This window comes from Drosophila nasuta, unplaced genomic scaffold (genome assembly GCF_023558535.2).
Source record: "Drosophila nasuta strain 15112-1781.00 unplaced genomic scaffold, ASM2355853v1 ctg14_pilon, whole genome shotgun sequence".
Taxonomy (NCBI): Eukaryota; Metazoa; Arthropoda; class Insecta; order Diptera; family Drosophilidae; genus Drosophila; species Drosophila nasuta.
The window spans coordinates 1,103,256-1,124,238 of NW_026869386.1; the positions used below are offsets into that span (position 1 = coordinate 1,103,256).

At 35.8% G+C, this 20,983-nt stretch overlaps 3 protein-coding genes and 1 long non-coding RNA gene across 9 annotated transcripts; 3 read left to right on the forward strand and 1 right to left on the reverse strand.

The window, feature by feature from the left end:
* Positions 1-15,392, forward strand: LOC132797527 (Krueppel homolog 1). Of its 4 annotated transcripts, XM_060809257.1 has the most exons (5): positions 1-115; positions 1,178-1,382; positions 11,453-12,141; positions 12,721-14,114; positions 14,189-15,390. In XM_060809257.1, the coding sequence occupies exons 3-5, from the start codon at positions 11,467-11,469 to the stop codon at positions 14,511-14,513; spliced, it is 2,394 nt and encodes a 797-aa protein (XP_060665240.1). In that variant the 5' UTR covers positions 1-115; positions 1,178-1,382; positions 11,453-11,466; the 3' UTR covers positions 14,514-15,390. The 4 variants fall into 4 exon arrangements, with proteins under 4 accessions (XP_060665240.1, XP_060665241.1, XP_060665239.1 ...); XM_060809258.1 differs by lacking the exon at positions 1-115 and having other exon boundaries at positions 576-1,382; XM_060809256.1 differs by lacking the exons at positions 1-115; positions 1,178-1,382 and adding an exon at positions 6,120-6,454 and having other exon boundaries at positions 14,189-15,391.
* Positions 9,132-10,175, forward strand: LOC132797529 (uncharacterized). The gene has a single exon (XM_060809261.1). The coding sequence runs from the start codon at positions 9,720-9,722 to the stop codon at positions 9,951-9,953; it is 234 nt and encodes a 77-aa protein (XP_060665244.1). The 5' UTR covers positions 9,132-9,719; the 3' UTR covers positions 9,954-10,175.
* A 1,345-nt stretch (positions 15,393-16,737) lies between the features above and the next one.
* On the reverse strand, positions 16,738-19,560 carry LOC132797528 (prolactin regulatory element-binding protein). Of its 2 annotated transcripts, none has more exons than XM_060809260.1 (5): positions 19,239-19,560; positions 18,584-18,970; positions 17,573-18,508; positions 17,330-17,492; positions 16,738-17,267 (listed from the first exon to the last, which is right to left on the reverse strand). In XM_060809260.1, exons 2-5 carry the CDS (start codon positions 18,722-18,724, stop codon positions 17,182-17,184), a joined length of 1,326 nt encoding a protein of 441 aa, XP_060665243.1. In that variant the 5' UTR covers positions 18,725-18,970; positions 19,239-19,560; the 3' UTR covers positions 16,738-17,181. The 2 variants fall into 2 exon arrangements, with proteins under 2 accessions (XP_060665243.1, XP_060665242.1); XM_060809259.1 differs by having other exon boundaries at positions 18,584-19,120.
* A 30-nt stretch (positions 19,561-19,590) lies between these two features.
* On the forward strand, positions 19,591-20,838 carry LOC132797530 (uncharacterized). Of its 2 annotated transcripts, XR_009633691.1 has the most exons (4): positions 19,591-19,966; positions 20,032-20,328; positions 20,449-20,535; positions 20,591-20,838. It is a non-coding gene; the product is annotated as an uncharacterized LOC132797530 (long non-coding RNA). The 2 variants fall into 2 exon arrangements; XR_009633690.1 differs by having other exon boundaries at positions 19,595-19,966; positions 20,032-20,535; positions 20,591-20,834.
* The last annotated feature ends 145 nt before the right edge of the window (positions 20,839-20,983 follow it).

Below are 20,983 nucleotides of genomic sequence, written 5' to 3' on the forward strand. Positions count from 1 at the left end.
ATTTAGCATTTCGTACTTCGCAGTGAGCTGGCGACGCGACAACACAGTATACGGCAACGTTTTTGTTCTTGAGCCCATATGTACATATGTATGTACATATATGTATATAATTTCGGTAATACTAAAATACTTTTAATCATTGTATTAATCAACTGCTGGTACAAAAAATTGGGATTACGAAAAGCTCGTTTAAAAGCAAAATCGAAACTTAGCAAATTATTAAGTAATTATTTGTGACAACAAAAAGTGTAATTCTTATAACTGATTTATTTAGTTTTTTTGGTAAACTGCTTGTTTCACATAATGGAGATGATAAATCATAAATTCAACAATTATATTTATGTAATAAATGATCCAAAAATAAATCGTCGTTAATAACATATCTACACGTATGTATGTGAAGATACATGCATACATACACATCTAACCTAGGTCAATATTGTTTATAGTGGCGTGTGAATGTACGCAGCAATACATCGGAAATAGCGACAACAGCAGCTGTAGAAAACGTAGTGTTCACACTCGCGCTGAAATAATTAAAAACGCCAAAGATAATAATTGATACACCCACACACTTGCAAATTCATGTGATTACGTACATACATAAATACATATGTATGTATGTATGTATGTAGATACATATGATTATACGAAACCGAACACATAACTAGTGAGTGTCTACACAATATCAAGAACAAAAATATTGTCAACAGTGAGATCAAATTGTACTTGAAAACACATTGTACATGTATGTGCGCGTACGTGCATACACATGCATACATTCATATGTATGTATGTATATAAATTGTATGAAACACACAGCACCGGTATTAGACGACCGCAGCAGAGAACGCACGCCAACCACCAAGCAGCACGTCGCCAAAGCTCAACGCAGCAGCGCCTCTCACCTACTCACTCACACACAAGTGTGTGTGTTTGTGCGCGCACTCACATATTGATGTACATGAGACCGAGCAGCTCTCCCTCTCTAAAGACACTATCACTATTAAGAACAGTCGAATAGACTGCGTGAACTGCGAAGTTTAGTTCCTATATAATATTTAGAATCAGAACGCGATCACTACTACTCTCGTTTGGTCGAGCAGCTTGCGCTCTTGACGTCTCGCGTATCTCAGCTCTTCTAACCAACAAAAACGCCTAATATCTTATATTTTAGTGATTTACCCAACTCAAACCGGAACGACTAATGCCACTTAAGCAAGTGTGAAACATTTCTATATTAACTTCGAGCTTAACAACAAGTATTTTACAAAATAACTTTCAAAGCAAACATACGAAATACAATAGGATACTGATTGTAAAACAACCCAATCGGAGTATTGTATCAAATAATCTTTCATCGATTTAATTTGAATTTTATGGTAAGTTTCATGTAACATAAGAATGTCAAAATAAATTTATATTAAGTAACCTAGTCGATAATGAAAACTGCTTAGTAATCTTGAATCGTAAATTGATGCCTTTTAAAGAAAATAAGGCGAAACATTTACATTCAAAACAATTAGGAAAGCTACAATGATTATTCGATCAACAAATGTTTAGTAGCAAGTATTGCACAGTTGAGCACATTCAAATGTAGCGACTTATGTCATATACATTGTTTAAGCAGTTAAGGATTAACGTGAAGCTCCATTTCGCATTCATCCCTAAGGCACCTGCTAGAAGGTTCTAATCTAATCTGTGATGCAACTGCCAAGTCGGCAAAGTCGAATAATTCAAATAGCTATTGGGGTATGCAAAAGTAAATAAAGTCAGACGAAAAAATAATTATAGCGAAAAACAAAACCAAAAATAAGCAATTTTAAAAATCAATTTAATTATTTCATTGATTGAATACTTATTTATGTTGAAGATTTAACTTTATCACCCGTGCGGAAAGTCTCAACAAGGTATTTCATATGCTACTAATTATTTACATCTTATACTATATATAGTTCAAGTAAGGGACAGAATTGCAGAATAGAATCTATGAAAGTGGAAAAAATGATGCACTAAGTGATTTGCGAAAGTCACTAAAGATTATTTATAGTCAAAGCAACTTATACCCACCCCCAACAAATTTTGACCACCTTGTGACTCAACTTTCGCGGCCCCTTGACTCATAAGAACTCTCAGGCCTATAAAGCTATTTAGACTATCTTTTCAGTTATTTTCATATTTATCAATTGGTTCCATATCAAGGGGTTTCCTAATAATGAGTGAGTCATTCCACTCTATTTTGTGACTCACCCATAATACATCCATAAAGGTTGGCACGCTACTTGAAAATAGGTGAAAGAGTGATTTATTAAGTGATCAGTAACTGATTGCATATATGTACATACTGCATACAGAATTGTATAATAATGTAGATATGTATGTGTTCTTATCATTATCTTGGGTCGCGTTACATCTTTGAACTCGGCTCAACACAATATTTATTGATTTAACTTGTATTGCGCAATTGCGAGGAAGTTTAAAGGCTGCATGCACACAATATCAACTTTTTTTGTGTTAGGTGAGTAGTACTTTTATGTACATACATACGTACATGTATGTTTGTATTTTATCTACATTTTTGCTAATTTAGCGTCTGAAGGTCAGTACCAGCGTCAACAAGCAGGCAAAACACAAAATACAAAAATAACTAAAATCAGGCACCACCAACATTAACTACATACATTTGGAAGCGTTGTTGGGTAATCTAGGCAATTGATAGTGGAGTATTTACGAATGCTACATTTTGTTTTGCAAAGGAAGTTGGGATGATGCGAAATCGTAAATCAAAATAAAAGAATATCAAATGAAATGAATGCAAATAAAGAGTGATGTGGTATAAAAAAGGCAGAATCTAACAATGTCTGTTTATTTTTATTATCTACATATGTCGCTTGCTTACTTTGACTGAAAATTAAAAAAATACTACAAATTTTCTATTTGAATTGTGATGGTCTTGTAGTAAGCTAACGATGTGCATTTCTTAAATCATTTGATTATTGCGAGCAAAAAAATAAATAAATTAAATTGATTTTAAACAGTTATGCATTTAATGCAATGTAAATGAGCAAACACTTCAGTAATACTAATAAATTATTCAGAGCAAGCTTTTTCATTTTTATACCCGCTACCCATAGGGTAGAAGGGTATTATAACTTTGTGCCGGCAGGAAATGTATGTAACAGGTAGAAGGAGGCATCTCCGACCCTATAAAGTATATATATTCTTGAAAAATACGCATATATACTTTATTTATGGGTTACGGGTATTATTAAAATCGAATATACAATTTTTGGATAAACTTCATATGGTTTATAGGGTAATTACACTCATAAGGAGTGTGACCATCTTCTGCAACCTGTCGATGCGTATTCGCTGCGCTTTCATAAAGCTAATTTTTGCCATGCCCACTTCCGCCCCGCAAATCGACAAAAATCGACTAACAAGTGTAATTACAGCTAGAATTGAAATTTGGTACATAGAATAATATTTAAACTCTCCATTCATGAAAGCTTGGTTGCGAATAACTAAAATACCAGTTGGTATATATATTTTTTTTTTAGTATTTTTACGGTATACTTATTTAGTATATTTTAAAACTTAATCTTTTAAGACTTTCGCTTTCTTACTTATTGTATCATATTCATCTGTGTGCATCTAAATGCAAGTTTGAGTGCTGCTGTCCTTCGCTTGAACAAACAGCAACAACAATACAAAACATTTTTAGAAGTTGCCTGCTGTACCCAGGCTTGCTAGCCAGCTTTTATCCACTCAATATCTCACTTTCTTTGTGAACATTATATTTTGTGATGTATGTATGTATGCATGTATGTGGCTCATCAGTTTTTGATTGATCATTAAATGAGGGCATCTGCAACTACTGCTTACTAAGATCTATCCTCGTAAACAAATCTTAGGTTTGGTCAGTAATTCATTTCAAAAATGCGACGTATGTATGTATGTATGTATTCATACAAGTCTACATTTTGTGACGAAGAGATTCTACCCAAAAAAAAACTACCTCGAACTTCGCTCTCGCCAACCTGCAAAACTAGTTTTGCCAAAAAAGGTAGCGACTGAACAAGTATGTATATATATATTTATACATGTGTGTGTGAGCACTAATTCATTGCCCAAACAAACAGGTATTTGACGATATACATACAAAAATTCGAACTTAATCGAGAACATTTCAAACATGTGCAATATATATCGGCCATTTGCTGCACCACATTGATGCACTTTTTGTTGTATAATATCTAGTCCTAATTAATGCAAAGGATAATAAATATTTTGAGACATCTGCGTAGTGAATTGAGCTAACTTGCTGTATTGTTTGTTGTGTCCATTAGGTAAAACACTAGATTCTATACGGAACCTATATTCACAATAAAAAGATTATATGTTTAAACATTATGGGTTTATTAAAAAACAAGTAAAAAAGCTACAGTCGAGTGTGCTCGACTGTGAGATACCCGCTACCCATATTGAATAAATGCAAAATATTGCGGTATTAATTTTCAAATATACCAAAAATACTTTAAAATGTGTCGAATGGTATATTTGGTATATTTATATAGTACTATAATTAAAATATACCATATACGACACAATAAACAAGATTGTCAGCCAAAGCAACTCAGACCCCTAGTAAGTAGGCGTTTTTGCCCATATAATATTTATTTCCTTAATAACTTCCACAATTTTTATCTGATCGCAACCAAATTATCAGGAATTGCAATTACTATAGCTATTATTATATATACCAGCTTTAAAACTAAGCTTGTTATTCGATGTTTGTTGATTTGCGGGGGCGGAAGCAGGCGTGGCAAAAATTTGAAACAAACTTGATTTGCGTGCAAACATAATAAATGCTGTCGAAAAAAAATTATATCTCTATCTCTCATAGTCTCTGAGATCTAGGTGTTCATACGGTCGGACGGACAGACGAACATGGCTAGATCGTCTTTGTTGTTGACGCCGATCAAGAATATGTACTTTATAGGGAGATACCTCCTTCTACGTGTTACATACATTTCCTGCCGGCACAAAGTTATAATACCCTTTAACCCTATGGGTAGCGGGTATAAAAAAAGACCAAAGTAATTTATAATTTTTCGGTTGTTTCATTCAATTTTTTTGGTCTTTCTGTTTTTGTCTAAAGCTCTTCATCTTATGGTCAGAAACGAAAATTAAGTGTGTAGAAATTATCCAAATTGCATTCGAGCTGAATATCAGTTTTAAAGTTTAACTTTATGATTTATTAAAAAACTCGAAAATTTCATTATAAAATTCATTTATAATTGCATACATATGTACATTGTATGTACATTGAAGTTCAGTTGTATTTACAAACATACATATCGGATTTTCCTTTTATTCTCGCTCATATTCTTAGTACATAAGTATGTACATATGTATGTACCTGCATACATTACATACATACATTACATATGTACATATGAATTTATTATTACTACTACTGCTATTGTACGATCTAGGCAACTGCCGCAAACAAGACCACTATACGATCCCCCAACCCTACAACAGCTGAAATTTCGGTTTCGTGTGGAGTAATTTACACACACCCAGTCTCAGATGCAGTATGTATGTATGTACGTACATGTACATATGTATGTACTTAAATAAAATCGTATATGCACATACATATGTACGTAAGTTTGGGCATGTGCACATATACATACATACATATGCATGTATGTACCGTGTGGATATATACATATGTATGTATGTATGTCCACGCGTGTACGTATGAGCTATTTTCTGTATTCGGGTTTCTTTTCTTTACCTTTTCGAAAATTCAACAAAATACAAAGAATTATCATGAGCTTTCGGTAGGTTATTGACCTTTTTGTATGGCAAGCAGGGAATGAGGTTGCTTTGGCGTCGTTTGAGCGAAGTATGTACGTATGTATGAGCTGAGCGAAGCATGTTATTGAACAACTTTTAAAAACTTGTAATAAAATCTCACAGAAAAACTTACAATGAAATGTTATAACTTAAAAGTACACATATGTACATATGTATGTATGTATGTACGTACATATGTACATACATATATTATAACATTCACAAAATTATACGTGTATGTACAATATGTACATACATAAATTAAAAAATTGCACTCTTCAGTGTCTGTGTTGTCGCCTGCGTTGTCGTCGGCGTCAGCTGCAGACAGCTAGCGTCAGCAGAGGCAGCGACGCACGTCGACGTTCGCACCGTACTCTCGCTCTCTCTAAATCGGTTGCTCGTGTGCTTGCTTTGCTTCTTTTGTCTTGAACTTGAACTACACGTGGAGGGCGTGCAACTGCTTTCAACACCGCACTGCTCGTTGGAAGGCATTTTAAGTGAGCCCCGCTTGTGTGACGATAAGGAGGTTGTGCATGGATTTTCAACGAAGCATCTGGCATGGGCAACTCTCGGTGCCACATTGTGGGTGAGTGTGTACACTTCGTACAACACACAACATACATACATACATACATATGTACATATATAATGTTCGAACTTGCAATGAGTAATCACAATGTGGCTGTTATTGTTGTTGTTGTACATGGTATGTATGTACATATATGCGACTTGCATGCAGGCAGTGCAGGGAGTTTGAAGGCAATTACATACATACATACATATGTATGTATAAGAAGCTTGTAAATAAAAGGACAGCCTTTACTTTAAGCTTCCACTGCTGATGTTGATTTCGCGACATATCGGCAATGTTTGTGTGTATGTACATACATATGTATGTACATGGGGTTGCTTTTTTTTAGCTTTGAATTGTACATTGATTCTGCATTCGCACGTTTGACACGCAAATATGTACATACATAATGTATGTATGTGAATATGTAAGTATTTATGTACATTCTAACAAAAAAACATTTGTTGGTAGGAATATTAATTATAGTACATTCATATATGTATGTATGTATTTATATACATATGTATGAATATGTCAGCGATATGCAACTGGTTTTTGTGTATTTAAATTACACAACGTTTGATCATTTTACACGAGACTCTGCCGTAATCAGTTCGCTCATTATTTAATAGAACACTCCCTATTCGGGAACATCAGCTACAGCTTATTGGAATTTGCATGCGCAAATCGACTTTCGCGTCTTCTCACACAGTTTTGACCTAGGTCAACCCCTAACTACATACATATGTATGTGTTTATGTGTGATTGTGTATGTAATCAACAAAATATAAAATTTGATTTTTATTAATTTTGTTTGAAATTATAAGTAATTTCTTAAGTTTGAAGGTTCACTTTTGTCATTGGCTTTTTCGGATTTTCAGAAATCACTTTGAAAGTAAATATTAATTACAAAACTAGAATTTTGTGTTATTTTTTTGTTCTAAACAAATTATTAAGGAAGACCACTACTTTTTGCCGAAATGGTTTACAAAAGGTAAACATATATGTATGTGAAGCAATGTATTTATTAATATTATTTTCACTTGACATCCACTCGTTACATTGATCCATAATTCAAAATCGAATTATAACTCGGAACCATCAGGAAATTGACTTATGTACATATGTACATACAAATGTTTATCTAAGCATTGTTGAGAAACTAATGTTAAAATAGTCTGGGATTGAGTCCAATCTTGCATACATGTATGTATGTATTTGTAGTTCTCGCAAGTCACACGATTCGCTTATCAATATATGTATGTATGTACATATGTACATATAATCGGTCATGAACGTTTTTATTGTGTCCCTGAAGAACTTCCGCAGTAATATATAATTTTGTAGTTTTCCCACTTTTCAGCATTACCCCGCACAAAAAAAAACATAAATAAAAAAATAAAAGTAAGTGTATATTTTCTTCTGCTTAACTGCTTACGTATTTGTTATGATATTGTTTAATTAAAATTATGTTAAATAAGATCACCTGTAGTGCCTATTATTAATTACCAACAAATACATATACAACGTACATATTTGTATGTACATATGTATGTACATACAAAACGATAATATACTACAGATTTACATTTTTACTTGACGTGCAGAATCATGCATCTCGGACACTATAAAATACAATTCTCTGCTACATATGTATGAACATACATACATACATACATACATATGTATGTAAGTATAAATTTACTTATTATTATTCGGGTTTTACAAAACCTGATTTGACACTCAGATCAACTCCTCTCCCTTCGCCGTTTCTCAACCTCTTTGTTTAGTTGTCCTATTAGAAATAAAGCTTTACTGATCTATCCAACTTAAAAATTATTTCGTAACTGGCGCTAAACTCTAGGGAAAATATTCCAAAATACCAGTTTCATGCTAGACCCGCTCTATTCGGATCTATCCCAACAATATAACGGTACTCAGATCAACTTCTTAGGAACGACGAGAATTTCTCTGTGAAGCGATTCGGGGAAAGGCCGAGCTTCCTACGATCATTGACCGAATCGTCGTGAACAGTGTGGTGCTATTAACCTCAAGTTATATACATACATGCACACATACATATGTACATACACATGTACTTTTGTTGCGTTTCTTCATCGTTATTAGTTTCTATACATTCGTTGAATCCAAATAACAGAGATGGACTACTGCATTTATTTATAAGTACACATGTATGTACATATGTGTGTGCGTTTACGAGATCCAACATTTTGTTAGCCGTCACACACATACATACGTATGTACACACATATATATGTGTACATTTACCCACACAACTATACGTATACGCATATAGACGAAAATAGTTTTTGTGTCGAATGTTAATGAACTTTTGCGCCAGTTTAACGAATTGTGTGACGAGGAGAGGCACATAACAACACACTTTAAGTGTGTGAGCAAAAGCAAAAAAAAATTAAAGTCTTTTTTGTAACCCAATAACTTACACTAAATATTTGTACATATGTATGTATAATTAAAATTATAATTTTTTTCGAAGTTAAGATCAGGATTCTATTAGAATCACATACATATGTATGTACATTGTACATATATCAAAAAGTTAGAATAATGTCAATAGATTTCATTATTTACAGACGTCCTTAAAAAAATGCACAAATTAATACTTGAATCAAAAAATGCAAAATAAAGCTTAATTTAATAAAAATATTATATAATACTGAATTGAAAACTATAATTAATAAACATATACTTTCATAAATTAATGAATTGTAAAGCTACAAAAACTATTGCGTTTAAATCATGAACAATGATTTTTTTTGTTTATCTAAATGATATGATTTCGATTACATGGATGAGTCATTTATCACAAGAGAAATAAACTCAAAAGCTTCTAACCATGCTCATATAATAGAATGGCAGTCAAAGTGAAAAACACTCAAATATTTCCTCACTCAAACAACGCAGTGTATCGTTGAAATGGGAAATGGGGAAACTTGCTCATCGCTTTTCCTATTGAAAATGTGCGTCGTGCAGTTGGGAAATTTTCTTTACTCGACAGATCAATGGGCTTGCTTGCTTAGAGTGTGTTGTGGTGGTGGTGGTTGGTTGGTTGGTCCAATTTGGTTTGGTTTGGTTTGGGTTTTTGGGCTCACGCGTACTTTTCGGCAGCTCACCCACCAGTCTCCCGTGCACCAGCAAACGTAGAACTTCGCGCTCGGCAATGTGAACTCCAATTCTTAACCTGCTCTGCCCTTACAGTGTGTGTGTGTGTGTGTGGTCGATTGCATGTGTGACGTAGATGTGTGCATGCTTTAAGATGACCGATTTTTCAATGGACAATATCTTAAGATCATTCAGAAAAATGCGCATGAATAAGTCATTAGGTCAGACCAGTCAACCCCTCGTCCAATATAACCACCATCAACAACTCCCCGTTAAACAATCTTTAAGGGATTTAAAAAAAATTATTAAAATTCTTAAAAAACATGTTATCAAGCAAAAGATTTCTCGCAAAATGAAGATTCTAGTTTAAGAACAAATATTTCTTATGTGAACCGTATCTTTTATAAAAATCTTGAGACTGCCACAAGAAAAATGCGACTGATTTACAAAGATTAATACAAATAAAAAAAGTCTGATTATCATTTGGATTGCCTAGTATGAATATATATTGATAAGACTCAAAAAGTGCATTGCTTAAAAATTGTTGTAAAAATCTCAGATATCATACGAAAATGTATACCTATAAATGGACAGTCTATAACTATAAAAAATGGTAATTTGATGCACGAAGCAACTCCTCTCACACAACACCCGTTAGAACTTCATAACAATTTCGTAATCATAAACACAATGACTGAAGCCCAAATCGGAAAAAAGTCTTGGTCAGCCAAGCAAAACGGAACAAAGGACACATTTACTAAGTCATGCAAGGATCTCAAGGATATATCTAAAGTTAAGCCAAGCGTTAAAGTTTCACCAAAAAAGACAAACCGAAAAGGTAATTCCTAAGAATGAATGAAAACTTGACATATTTTTCGCCATTTTGTTTCGGTGTACATATTTTTTGAATAACAAAAAGTGGTGAGAATACTAAGAAAATGCCGGTTATAAAGCTTTTGAAGCAAAAACCAAAAAACAGAAATTTCCAACTTGGGAAATTTGTGTTAATGCGTATTGGCTCTCTTCCCTTTCTATGCCTCTCTCATAAGTTCCTCATTTTTATCCCCGAAACCTATGCGTCTTCTTTTAATATAAAGAGCTGTTATAAGACCAAACTACGTCGTCTAAATACACAGGGTGGTTTTTCTTTTTGGTTGTGTGACACCCATCCCTTACTGGTTTTTCCTCAATACCAAGGTCCCTTATAGGGTTCTTATTTTGCTTTAGATTTAGCTTGGCGATACAAGATATTTATTAATTTTTATATTGAATATAAAAATCAGAAACAAAGATTTTTTTGATCGCAACCATTCCGAGGATCCCGAGGAATCATAGTATGTAGTTAATATTGCATGTATTAAGTGCGATTCGTTCTTTTCGATTTGCTCGAAAAGCAGTGCGAGTGGCAAAAATTTGATCTACTGCGAGAGTCACGAGTATTGCCAAAAATTTAAACGATATTTTTTTATCGGCTGTTGACGCTGATCATGAAAAAAAAGGCTTTATTGGGTAGGAGAGGCGTCCTTCTGCCTCCTATTAATGTATTTGAATTTTTTAATTATTTTATGAATTCAAAATCATTTTCACATATGTAGTTTGTGAGCAATCATAGTTCATAGTTAGTCTCTGTAATGTTTGTAAGTCAATAAAGATTGTATAAAATATTATTCTGTCTGTTAGACGTATAGATCTCAGAGAAATACTCTCTGATAGGTAGTGCATCGCAAATTGCTCACGGCAATACACAAATTGCCTTGGAGTGTCATTCAATTGATTGGCAATAAAAACCTATACAAATTATAATGAAACTACTTTTTTTGGACACTCAACAAAATAAAATAATCAAATTCTTTGGTTGTTTCCTTGCAGATTCATCCAACAATATGGTGTACTACTCAGCTAATCAGTTGCTGATAAAGACAGAGCAACCCAACCAGTCACAGTATTGCATTCAGACACCGCTCATTACGACGAGCAGTGGTATTGGGAGTAGCTTAGCCCCGACTAACGGGAATGAGCATTACGAGCTGTTGCAGACACCACAGCAACGACAGTTGCAGTTACAGGAACATCAGCAACTCACTAACTACCAGCTCGTCCTGCAACAACAACAGCATGAAAGTATTATAAATATAACATCATCATCAGCGGGAGCACCAGTATCAGTAGCCCAACCTCAAATCAAGTCAGAGTTGCCGCATGCATTTGAAGCTGCAACCATATCTAAGGCGACTACAGTTGCTGCTGCTCCACGAAAACCGAACACCAACAAGCCACAATTCAAGTGCGAGCAGTGCGGCATGACCTTTGGCAGCAAATCGGCGCACACTTCACATACCAAGTCGCACGCCAAGAATGCGGATATGGCCTTGAGCTTAAAGGGTAGTGGTGCCTTGGGTACAGGAGCTACCGCCCTGCCCATTGAACTGAACGATGCGGGTCTACCAATAGGCATTCCAAAGAGTCCGACCATCAAGCCAATGGCAAATGTGGCAGCTGGAGCTGATCCATATCAATGCAACGTCTGCCAGAAAACATTTGCTGTGCCCGCACGATTGGTGAGTTAACTTAGCTAATAAGAAGCTTTACAATTTTTATGTAAAACTTTGCAAGCTACAATTGATTGTTTTCAATAAGAGTTACACAGTGTGAAGGCCTGTATACCGAATGTACACTAGTATACCAAAAAGTGCATTAGGTCTAAGTACAATCATTACATTCCAAATATACTGAAGCCCGACAATTTTTGATGTATACAAAAAAACTTCAGTGTCCTTTAAGTTTTTATCTAATTGAAACTAAAATAAACTAAAAGTTATTGTGTATACATACATATAAAATCGTTATTCTAAATTTTTGTATATGGACAGATATAAGGTCAGGGATGGAGAGAGAGGCCTTTTAGAATAATAATAAATGAGAAAGTTACAGTTACATTGTATGCGTATGTAGAAAGAACAAATTATTTTGTGTACATAATATGTACTACATATGTATGTATGTATGTAAATGTACATTGATGTTTGATGCCGTTTCGGTCTGTACTGATCAGCTGTGAATAAAGTTTAATATTTCAGTAACACGCCTGCTACGAACTAAAATATCTAATGTATGTGTATCCATTGCATCCATTGCAGATTCGACATTACCGGACGCACACCGGCGAGCGTCCGTTCGAGTGCGAGTTCTGCCATAAGTTGTTCAGTGTCAAGGAGAACCTGCAGGTGCACAGACGCATCCACACAAAGGAGCGACCATACAAGTGCGATGTCTGTGGACGTGCGTTCGAACACTCTGGAAAGCTGCATCGCCATATGCGTATACACACAGGCGAGCGTCCTCACAAGTGTTCCGTGTGCGATAAGACATTTATACAATCCGGCCAGTTGGTGATCCATATGCGCACGCACACTGGCGAGAAGCCCTACAAGTGCCCGGAGGCAGGATGTGGCAAAGGATTCACCTGCTCCAAACAACTCAAAGTGCACTCACGCACTCACACTGGAGAGAAACCCTATCACTGTGACATATGCTTCCGTGATTTTGGCTATAATCATGTACTCAAATTACATAGAGTTCAACATTACGGCGCCAAGTGCTACAAATGCACTATTTGCGACGAGACCTTTAAAAACAAGAAAGAAATGGAAGCCCATATCAAAGGTCATGCCAATGAAATTCCCGATGACGAGGTTGAGGGGTCAGCGGCAGCAGCGAGCAGTAGTTCTACTTCTTCCACCTCTGTTATCAGCAATTCGGAGAGCAGCAATAACTCGCCGCCCGGCTCACCCCATGCTGTCAAAAAGTCACGTCAATCACGTGGCATTAAAGTAGCAGCAGTAGTAGCTGCTGAGCCATCGCCATCGCCATCGCGGTCGCCTTTCTCGCCAAGCTCAATCAGTTCTACATACTCGCCATTAAGCAGCCGGGCATCGCCGCAACCACAGCTTGTTGCGACGTCAGTGACAACCGAGCCGGAAGCCCTCAGTTGTGACAGCGGCGTTTCCAGTGCTCAGCACGTGCACAACTACCCGGATGAAGAGTTGCCCACAGATCTTAGCATGCAGCAGCCCCCTTCACAGATGATGTATTATCAACAGCAGCCACCGGCGATAGGTTTACCCTGTTTAGTCGATTTACAAACGCCGCCACAGCATTCATCGGTATCTGGCTTAACTATTAATCCTGCACTCCTCGAGGCGGCCAGCATTGCACGTCTGGATCATGACAACGACTTGGATGACAGAAAAAATGCGAGCAGTAATGCACATGACCACAACGAAGACGAGAACGATGTACAAACAGCCGCTTGGCAAATGATGCAGCTGCGCCGTGGACATGGAGTTAGCCCAGCATCGACAGCCTCACCTCCTTCCACGCAAAATTCTAATCAATCTACTTTGCAATTGAATGATTTGTCCGCTAATTATGATGATGCCCACGAGGCAAATGTGCTCATCGATCATTTCAAGCGCGGTGATTTGGCACGTCATGGACTCCATAAAGGCTATGCACCAGTACCAAAATATGAGTAAGTATCTTCGAATCTAGCTTCGAGTAAATTGTTCCTATTCAAATACCTTATTGCTGTAACTACTCTTGCAGATCTGCCCTACCCAACTCGGACATTGTACGTCGCGTTGAGGCAGCCATTGGCTTGCGGTCTAGTACTGAATCGCCGGAGCGCAGCTCGTCTCCTGAGAGCGATTCCTTGATGATGGCTGATCGCAATGTGATGACATTGCCGCTACGCAAGCGAAAGCATTACATGAACGAGGGCGAGCCCACCATTGGGATCAGCAGAAGCAGTGGCGAAAGTGCTGCCACCATTACATCCGTTGTACCATCGTCATCAGTGACGCCAGATGCCACCAATGGCGCCAAGGTGATGCGTATGAGCTCCGTCATACAATTTGCCAAGGCATCGTAATGGGAAATACTAGCAAGCCAATCAGCATAAAGACTGTATACAAAGTTACATGACATGCATAGAATTGCCTGTCTTTTTATTTAGCAGCGAGAAATGCCAAAAGTATTATACAAAACTTTTTTTTATTTATAACATTATCATCCTATTATGTGTTAAATACTTTTAATACTTTGCTTAAGTTTTCACTTAATTTTTGTTACACGTTTCACGTTTCATCAACTTGCATCGCGTAAAGCATGTGGTGTGGTATAGACGCAAATCAACAAACAATGAAGCCCTACCATTAAATCTTAAACCGTAACAATAATAAGCTGTGTACGTACGTACTAAAATATTTTAAAACACTAAGACAAAAGAAGGTCATATTGGCATTAATAGTTGCATCATTAGTAGCAGCAGCAACAATACAATTTATTACATATGTAACTACATATTGTACGCCTATAAATCCCCCAATATACTATGAATAAGTAACATTAAAAAAAAAACTGATTTTACATGCATTTTATATTTTATATACATACAAGTAAAACTAGAAATTGTGGTCGTTAAAATCGACACTAGTGTGGAACATGAGTGTATTTACATATGCATACACACACAACATTATATTCAACACTCAATTCAATAACTATATTATTATAATATATATTATGGAGAATAATGAACTGATAAGCAAAATCATGCAAGCAAATTTAAGTTTAAATATAAATCAAGAAACTAACATTCAATATATTTACTTGTACTTTGTATGTTTGTACATACATACATTGCATATTTAGATACGCCATAAATAATTTTTTATAAATCTTAAGTAACATACATTAGTCTTAAATTGTAGCAAAAAATATTACACGAAAGCAAAGTAATAAAATAATTGCGTAAAAAAATATGCACATATTTTGAAATTTTGTCCCATTCTTCTACTAAAGCCCTTTTAAGGTCAGATTCTTTTTCAAATGTTCTGATCCAAAATAGCCCACAAATTCTCAAAAACATGAGGACAATTCCAAATTAGCGAACCCTGCACAATTACCGCCTTAAGGACATTGTCGTGGTGTAAACGGAAACCAGCCCTAATGCTCAACTTATCCGAACTTTGGCCTTCAGTACCTCGAGGTATTGAGTCTTGTCTTGTTCAATAAAATGCAGTTTTCCGACATACAGGTTTAAGTCATGACACTGACATTGCCATGCTTGAGATCGGTATTTGGCTTCCGCCAGACATATGCTCCACCCAAGCCAAAAATGTTGAATTTATGCTCGTCGCAAATACTCTTCTCGCTACTTATAAATGACACCTTGCTCGCTATTCTGTTATTAAAGTTGCTTTTCCGGAGTACTCGACGAATGGTTTCTGTATGGCATGCCTTACCCAGTTCCGCCTCTATCTCTCTGGCCACCTTTGGTGCCGAAAGTTTTGGATTTTGTCCGGATTTTCCAGACATTATATTGCTTGTCGGTCTCGTTAAAAAACTTATTGGGTGCATTTCTTCCCTTGCAACTCTACTTTAGCGAACAAACCGAATAGCTTACTCAGGTGCACCATTTCAGCAATTATTCGACAGGAATGGCGATACTTAAAATGAGCTATGACGTCTTCTCGCCTCTCGCTTGTGGTTGTCGGACCCACTTTACAAAATATGCGTGTCTATTGGGATCGAAAGCTTGAAATGACAAAAATGCAATGTGGCGAATACTATACAAGGCAACATATCAATTAAGAACCGTTACTGTCTTACGAACTGATCGCCGCTCAGCTGCAAAAATTGTTGGTTGAAATAAGCTGTGGTATTTTTTTTTGTATGTTTTTGTTTTATATAGAAAACAAGAAGTGAGAAAATAAAAGCAATAATAATATGTTTTGTGTTATAACATTAAATTGAAATTCTGCATTTAAATATATTAAATACCACTTTTAGTTTGGCAAGAATGATTTAAATGTCAATTGGTAGTGGTTAAAATAAGTTGTTATCCACTGTACGTAACAGACAGAAGCAACCATTTCCCACCCCATAAATCATCAACAGCCTCTCTATCTCTTATTATTGTAGAATCGCATATGTTTAGCAGATGCGACTGGTGCATTCGTAAAATATAAGCCTCTTTATATTTAAATTATTATTAATTAACTAGAAATTTCACCTTTTCAGAACCTAGTATAAGCATTGAACTAAATTTTGGAAATGAAATATTCAGCATCGATTTGTGTATTACAAAGCTAATTTTTCCTTTAGTTTATTTTTACCATTATTTAAAGAAATATGACGCTTAGCAATAGTTAACGAAATATTTCTAATATTGACTTATCTTATTTTTAAACTATGTATTTATATAATTTATTGTAATGTTTATTGCTATATTTCCTCAGTTAATGCCAATCTTTGTAATTATAATTATTAAATCCATGTAATTAGATGAATATACATTTAATTATCGACTTTATATTTCAATATAATTGCACAGTAATGTTAATTTCATTTACAACAAACAATGTAACTGAGGCCTGGAGAAACAGATGCAAAATATGGTACAATATTGATGTATACAGTGGCCATATAAGATAAGGCAGCTGGTAGATAAACAACTATTTACTTAAAATAATAAATTGGTATTGCTAGTACTGTTCATACACTAAAAATGTAAATAAACTTCGAAGGTCCAGTCTTCAGATGCCTATGTAGGAACAAAGTACAAGCACGATAAATATCATAATTACCATGAAGACAACTGCAAGCCATGCTGGGATTGTTTCTAAATATGGCAAATATTATTCATTATTTACAGTATAAGATGTTTTGGAGAGAAAGACTCACTCCGCTGGGGTAGACTATGAATGCAAACTTTATTGTCCACTGATATTGAGAGTACGGCTGCTTCGGTGTCACTGGAAATAGGCGGTCCCTCTTCATTTGTAATAGGAAGAAATTGCAGCCCGGTGACAAACATGGAGTGAGCATGTGGAATGTGAAGCACTCGCTGAACACCATATGGATCAATAAAGTTATAAATTTATTAGGATGAAGATATATATATGTATGTTCGTTGGTAAACCTTACCTGTAAGCTAAATGCTACATATATGGATACGCTGCCGGAGAACATTGTGCCGACAGCTACGAATCGTCCATCATCTCTGACTGCCAACGAAGACAAGCTCTCGTCAACAGATGCAGCCACCCGCAATTCACCATTCTTACAATCCCATTGCTGCACAAAGCCCCGTTGCTTGCCTACTTTCCCCAGAGGATTGGTAACTGTGAAAAGTCTGTAGTTGTCTTTATGACCCTCCACGGTGCCATAACGGCAACGTTTAAATAAATACTTATTTCCTTCCTGTGTTTGCCATTTCAGTTTGTGCTGTTGTTTTCCTGTGCTCAGATCCCAGACTATACCCTGGGCATCCTTAGAAATACTGACGATATATTTACAATCTGGACTAAAATCTAGATCGTCAATTTCCTTATTATGAGCAGGCCATGATGTGCTCAGTTGCATTTGTGGAAATGTCCAAACACGCAGTTGCCCGTCGGTGCCACCAGTGGCCATCAGGCGACCATTACTACTTATCCGAACTACTCGTTGCAGTGGTTCACCGTTACTCAGAAAATCAGTTTGAATTACATCCGCAGCTTGAATGTCGAATTGTAGACGCTGAAATTGCTTTAGTACGTCTGCTGCTGTTGGCGGATGACAGTTGTTTCCATTAGACAGCGTTTCGACTCCAGAGTGTGGTTGAACACCTCGATGACGAACCCCATTCTCATGGGGATGATCGCTTTGAGTTAGTTTTTTGTCCATACTTGCGTCGCTCGTTATATCGAGCTGTGGCTGGACGAAGTACATTTGACAATGCGCCTCTTGACCAGCACACAAGTACGCTCGTCGTCCACTATTTCGCACTGCAAAATTCATGACTACGTTGGCACCTGTTTCGTGACGCAAAACCTCCTCCGCACAAAAGTGACTGCCGTTGTGATAAAGTTCGTAAATTTCCTAAATAGAAACGCATTGAAAAAATATAGTGAGTCAATAGAAGCCAATTAATAATCTAATAATCGGCACACTTACAAAGCCATTTGCTACGCCAGTTTTGCTGGAACCACCGCCACCAGCAACCAAGATATGCCGACTGGTAAGCATATCGACCGCATACAACGGAAAGTTGACACGGGCCAATAGTCCATCACTAGGCCTGCGTGTAGGAGCCATCGTCAATAATTAATAATTATCGAGCGTCTTTTTATATTTTTGCAGTTCTTATTTTGATAACAGCACTGAGTCACACACAATCAATTTGGGTGCTCCGTTATTTACAAAAAACCTATCGGAGCATTTGTTCACAGTTAAATTGTATTATACGCTAATTTTTTGGTTGTATTATTTACACAACTTTTGATAATGTGCTCCAATTTGTTTGCAATCGCACTTCCTTAAGTCACCAAAAATCCACGTACACTTGACCCGATTTTGACCAGTGTGACCGCAACGATAACGAAATAAAATTATTACCAAAAATAAATATATACTAACACTAATAGCCATTTTCCACCGCACCAACAAAACCTCGGTTTTTTCCGTTCAGGTCGAATGTTACGTTCGCCCAACCTATGAGAAAAAGTTGGTTCGGAACGTAAAAAAAAAAACTCAGTGCAGTGGAATAAGGCTATTATTTAGAAAAATTATATTTGCTTTCACAAATCGCATCTACTTGAATGATGCTTACCTTATACTCTGTTTAGACTGGTCTGCATCATAGAAATTTCCGACGCATCATTCCTTATCGGCTGTGTGTCAGAGAGAGACGACTAATTGAACCGCTCCATTAATTATGCGGCAATGATTTTGCAAATGGGGACGCATATTTTGAATATTTTTGTATATGCATCGAAAAATGTGCCAAATCGATGGAAATCAACATGTAATTTTTCTTGCAAATTTTGGCGTCAAAAATTATTTCAAATTGCTTTGCAATTCTTTAAAAAAAACCAATGTCAAAAAATTGAAGGAAATATATGCATAAAAAATGTTTAAAGTAAATCGGCAAGACGTTCAATTTTAGTACTTTGATAGAAATATGATCGTTGCAAAGCGAGTTGCTTCTTATGATGTAAAACGAAAATAAAATTGATGAATAAAAAGTAAAATGTACACATAACGTTTTTGAAAGCCGTCAGAGCCGCATAATTTATTGACTATTAAATTATTTTCTCATATCTTTGTTTAATTTAAATTGCTTAATTTTTTTTGCTCGTCTTGGTTCTATTAAAAAAACTCCACTGCAGTGAATTCATTTCACTTTAATTGAAGCGTCAAAATTGGTTAGTGTGCGTGAAGTAGAGGTGGAATCGATGTAACATCGATGTTATCGATGTTGCTAAAAATATTTTTAACATCGATTGTTTTCTGCAAACATCGATTATCGTCACCTGCAGCCGAGAAACAGAAAGCGTGGTAAGCAGAGAACAAATTTTTGCGGAATTTTTACAAAAATTAATCTATTTTACTTGAATTTATAGTGATTTTATAGTGAACAATATAGGTGGTGTTGGTGGCAAAGTGCTTGCGTAATGGACAAGTTCAGCAAAGCTGACCAAGTCATTAGTGAGCGCAGGAGCTCTCTCAAACCAAAAATAGTTAATATGTTGTTATTTTTGAACAAAAACAGCTTCCTTTATGATCTCAATCAAATAAGTTAAAATTAAGCGGCGATAATCGATTGCAATCGATGTTTTCATCCCAAAACATCGACAACATCTATTGTGGCCAACATCGATGTTTTTCCAGCTCTAGCCTGAAGGACATTTACAATAGAGGTGGAGAATTATTGATGGCACTATCGGGACTATCGATGGTTGGCCACTATCGACATGCTCTCGATAGCGGACAATCGCTTTCGTCGATAGTGATCGATATTTTTTCAAATTTCTTTGTAGAGTCGGGTCTTCAGCAAAGCAGGACAAATCATTTCAAATAGGCGTACAAAATTATTGGTTAAAATAAATATATAAATAGCAGTTAAGGTAAACCTAAAAAATAAAAATTCATATTTGAATAATAATTATTTATTATTTTTAGATAAAGATTGGAGAACCAATTTCATACTCTCATACTTTAAAAAAATATGGATTGTTTTAAAAACTAATTAAATTATTTTCTTTTACTGCACTATCAATAGTTACTGACGATAGATTTTCCTTGCTATCGTCGATAGTTGATAGTTTATGGAAACTATCAATCACTATGTATGGCGCAGACTATCGATAGTTCTCCACATCTAATTTACAACTCCCAATTCTGTAATGCACTGTTTCCACAGCAACAAAAAATTTGGTTTTTCTCGGTTTTTTTTTTTATTCAGCTCAAATGTTACATTTGCGCCATGTAAAAACCAATGGCGATGAGTTGACGAACAATTTCAAAAATTGTACGCGCATTTGTAAAATTGAAAACTTTTAAAATTCAATATCT

Excerpts from the sequence above, each read along its gene's own strand:
- LOC132797529 (XM_060809261.1), top strand. The coding sequence starts at position 9,720 with ATGTGTGCATGCTTTAAGATGACCGATTTTTCAATGGACAATATCTTA.
- LOC132797527 (XM_060809255.1), top strand. The coding sequence starts at position 10,274 with ATGACTGAAGCCCAAATCGGAAAAAAGTCTTGGTCAGCCAAGCAAAAC. Across the intron at positions 10,422-11,452 it reads AAAAAAGACAAACCGAAAAG|ATTCATCCAACAATATGGTG; the intron begins GTAATTCCTAAG and ends GTTTCCTTGCAG. Across the intron at positions 12,142-12,720 it reads TTGCTGTGCCCGCACGATTG|ATTCGACATTACCGGACGCA; the intron begins GTGAGTTAACTT and ends CATCCATTGCAG.
- LOC132797528 (XM_060809260.1), bottom strand. The coding sequence starts at position 18,724 with ATGGCTCCTACACGCAGGCCTAGTGATGGACTATTGGCCCGTGTCAAC. Across the intron at positions 18,509-18,583 it reads CTGGCGTAGCAAATGGCTTT|GAAATTTACGAACTTTATCA; the intron begins GTAAGTGTGCCG and ends GTTTCTATTTAG. Across the intron at positions 17,493-17,572 it reads ATGTAGCATTTAGCTTACAG|CGAGTGCTTCACATTCCACA; the intron begins GTAAGGTTTACC and ends TATGGTGTTCAG.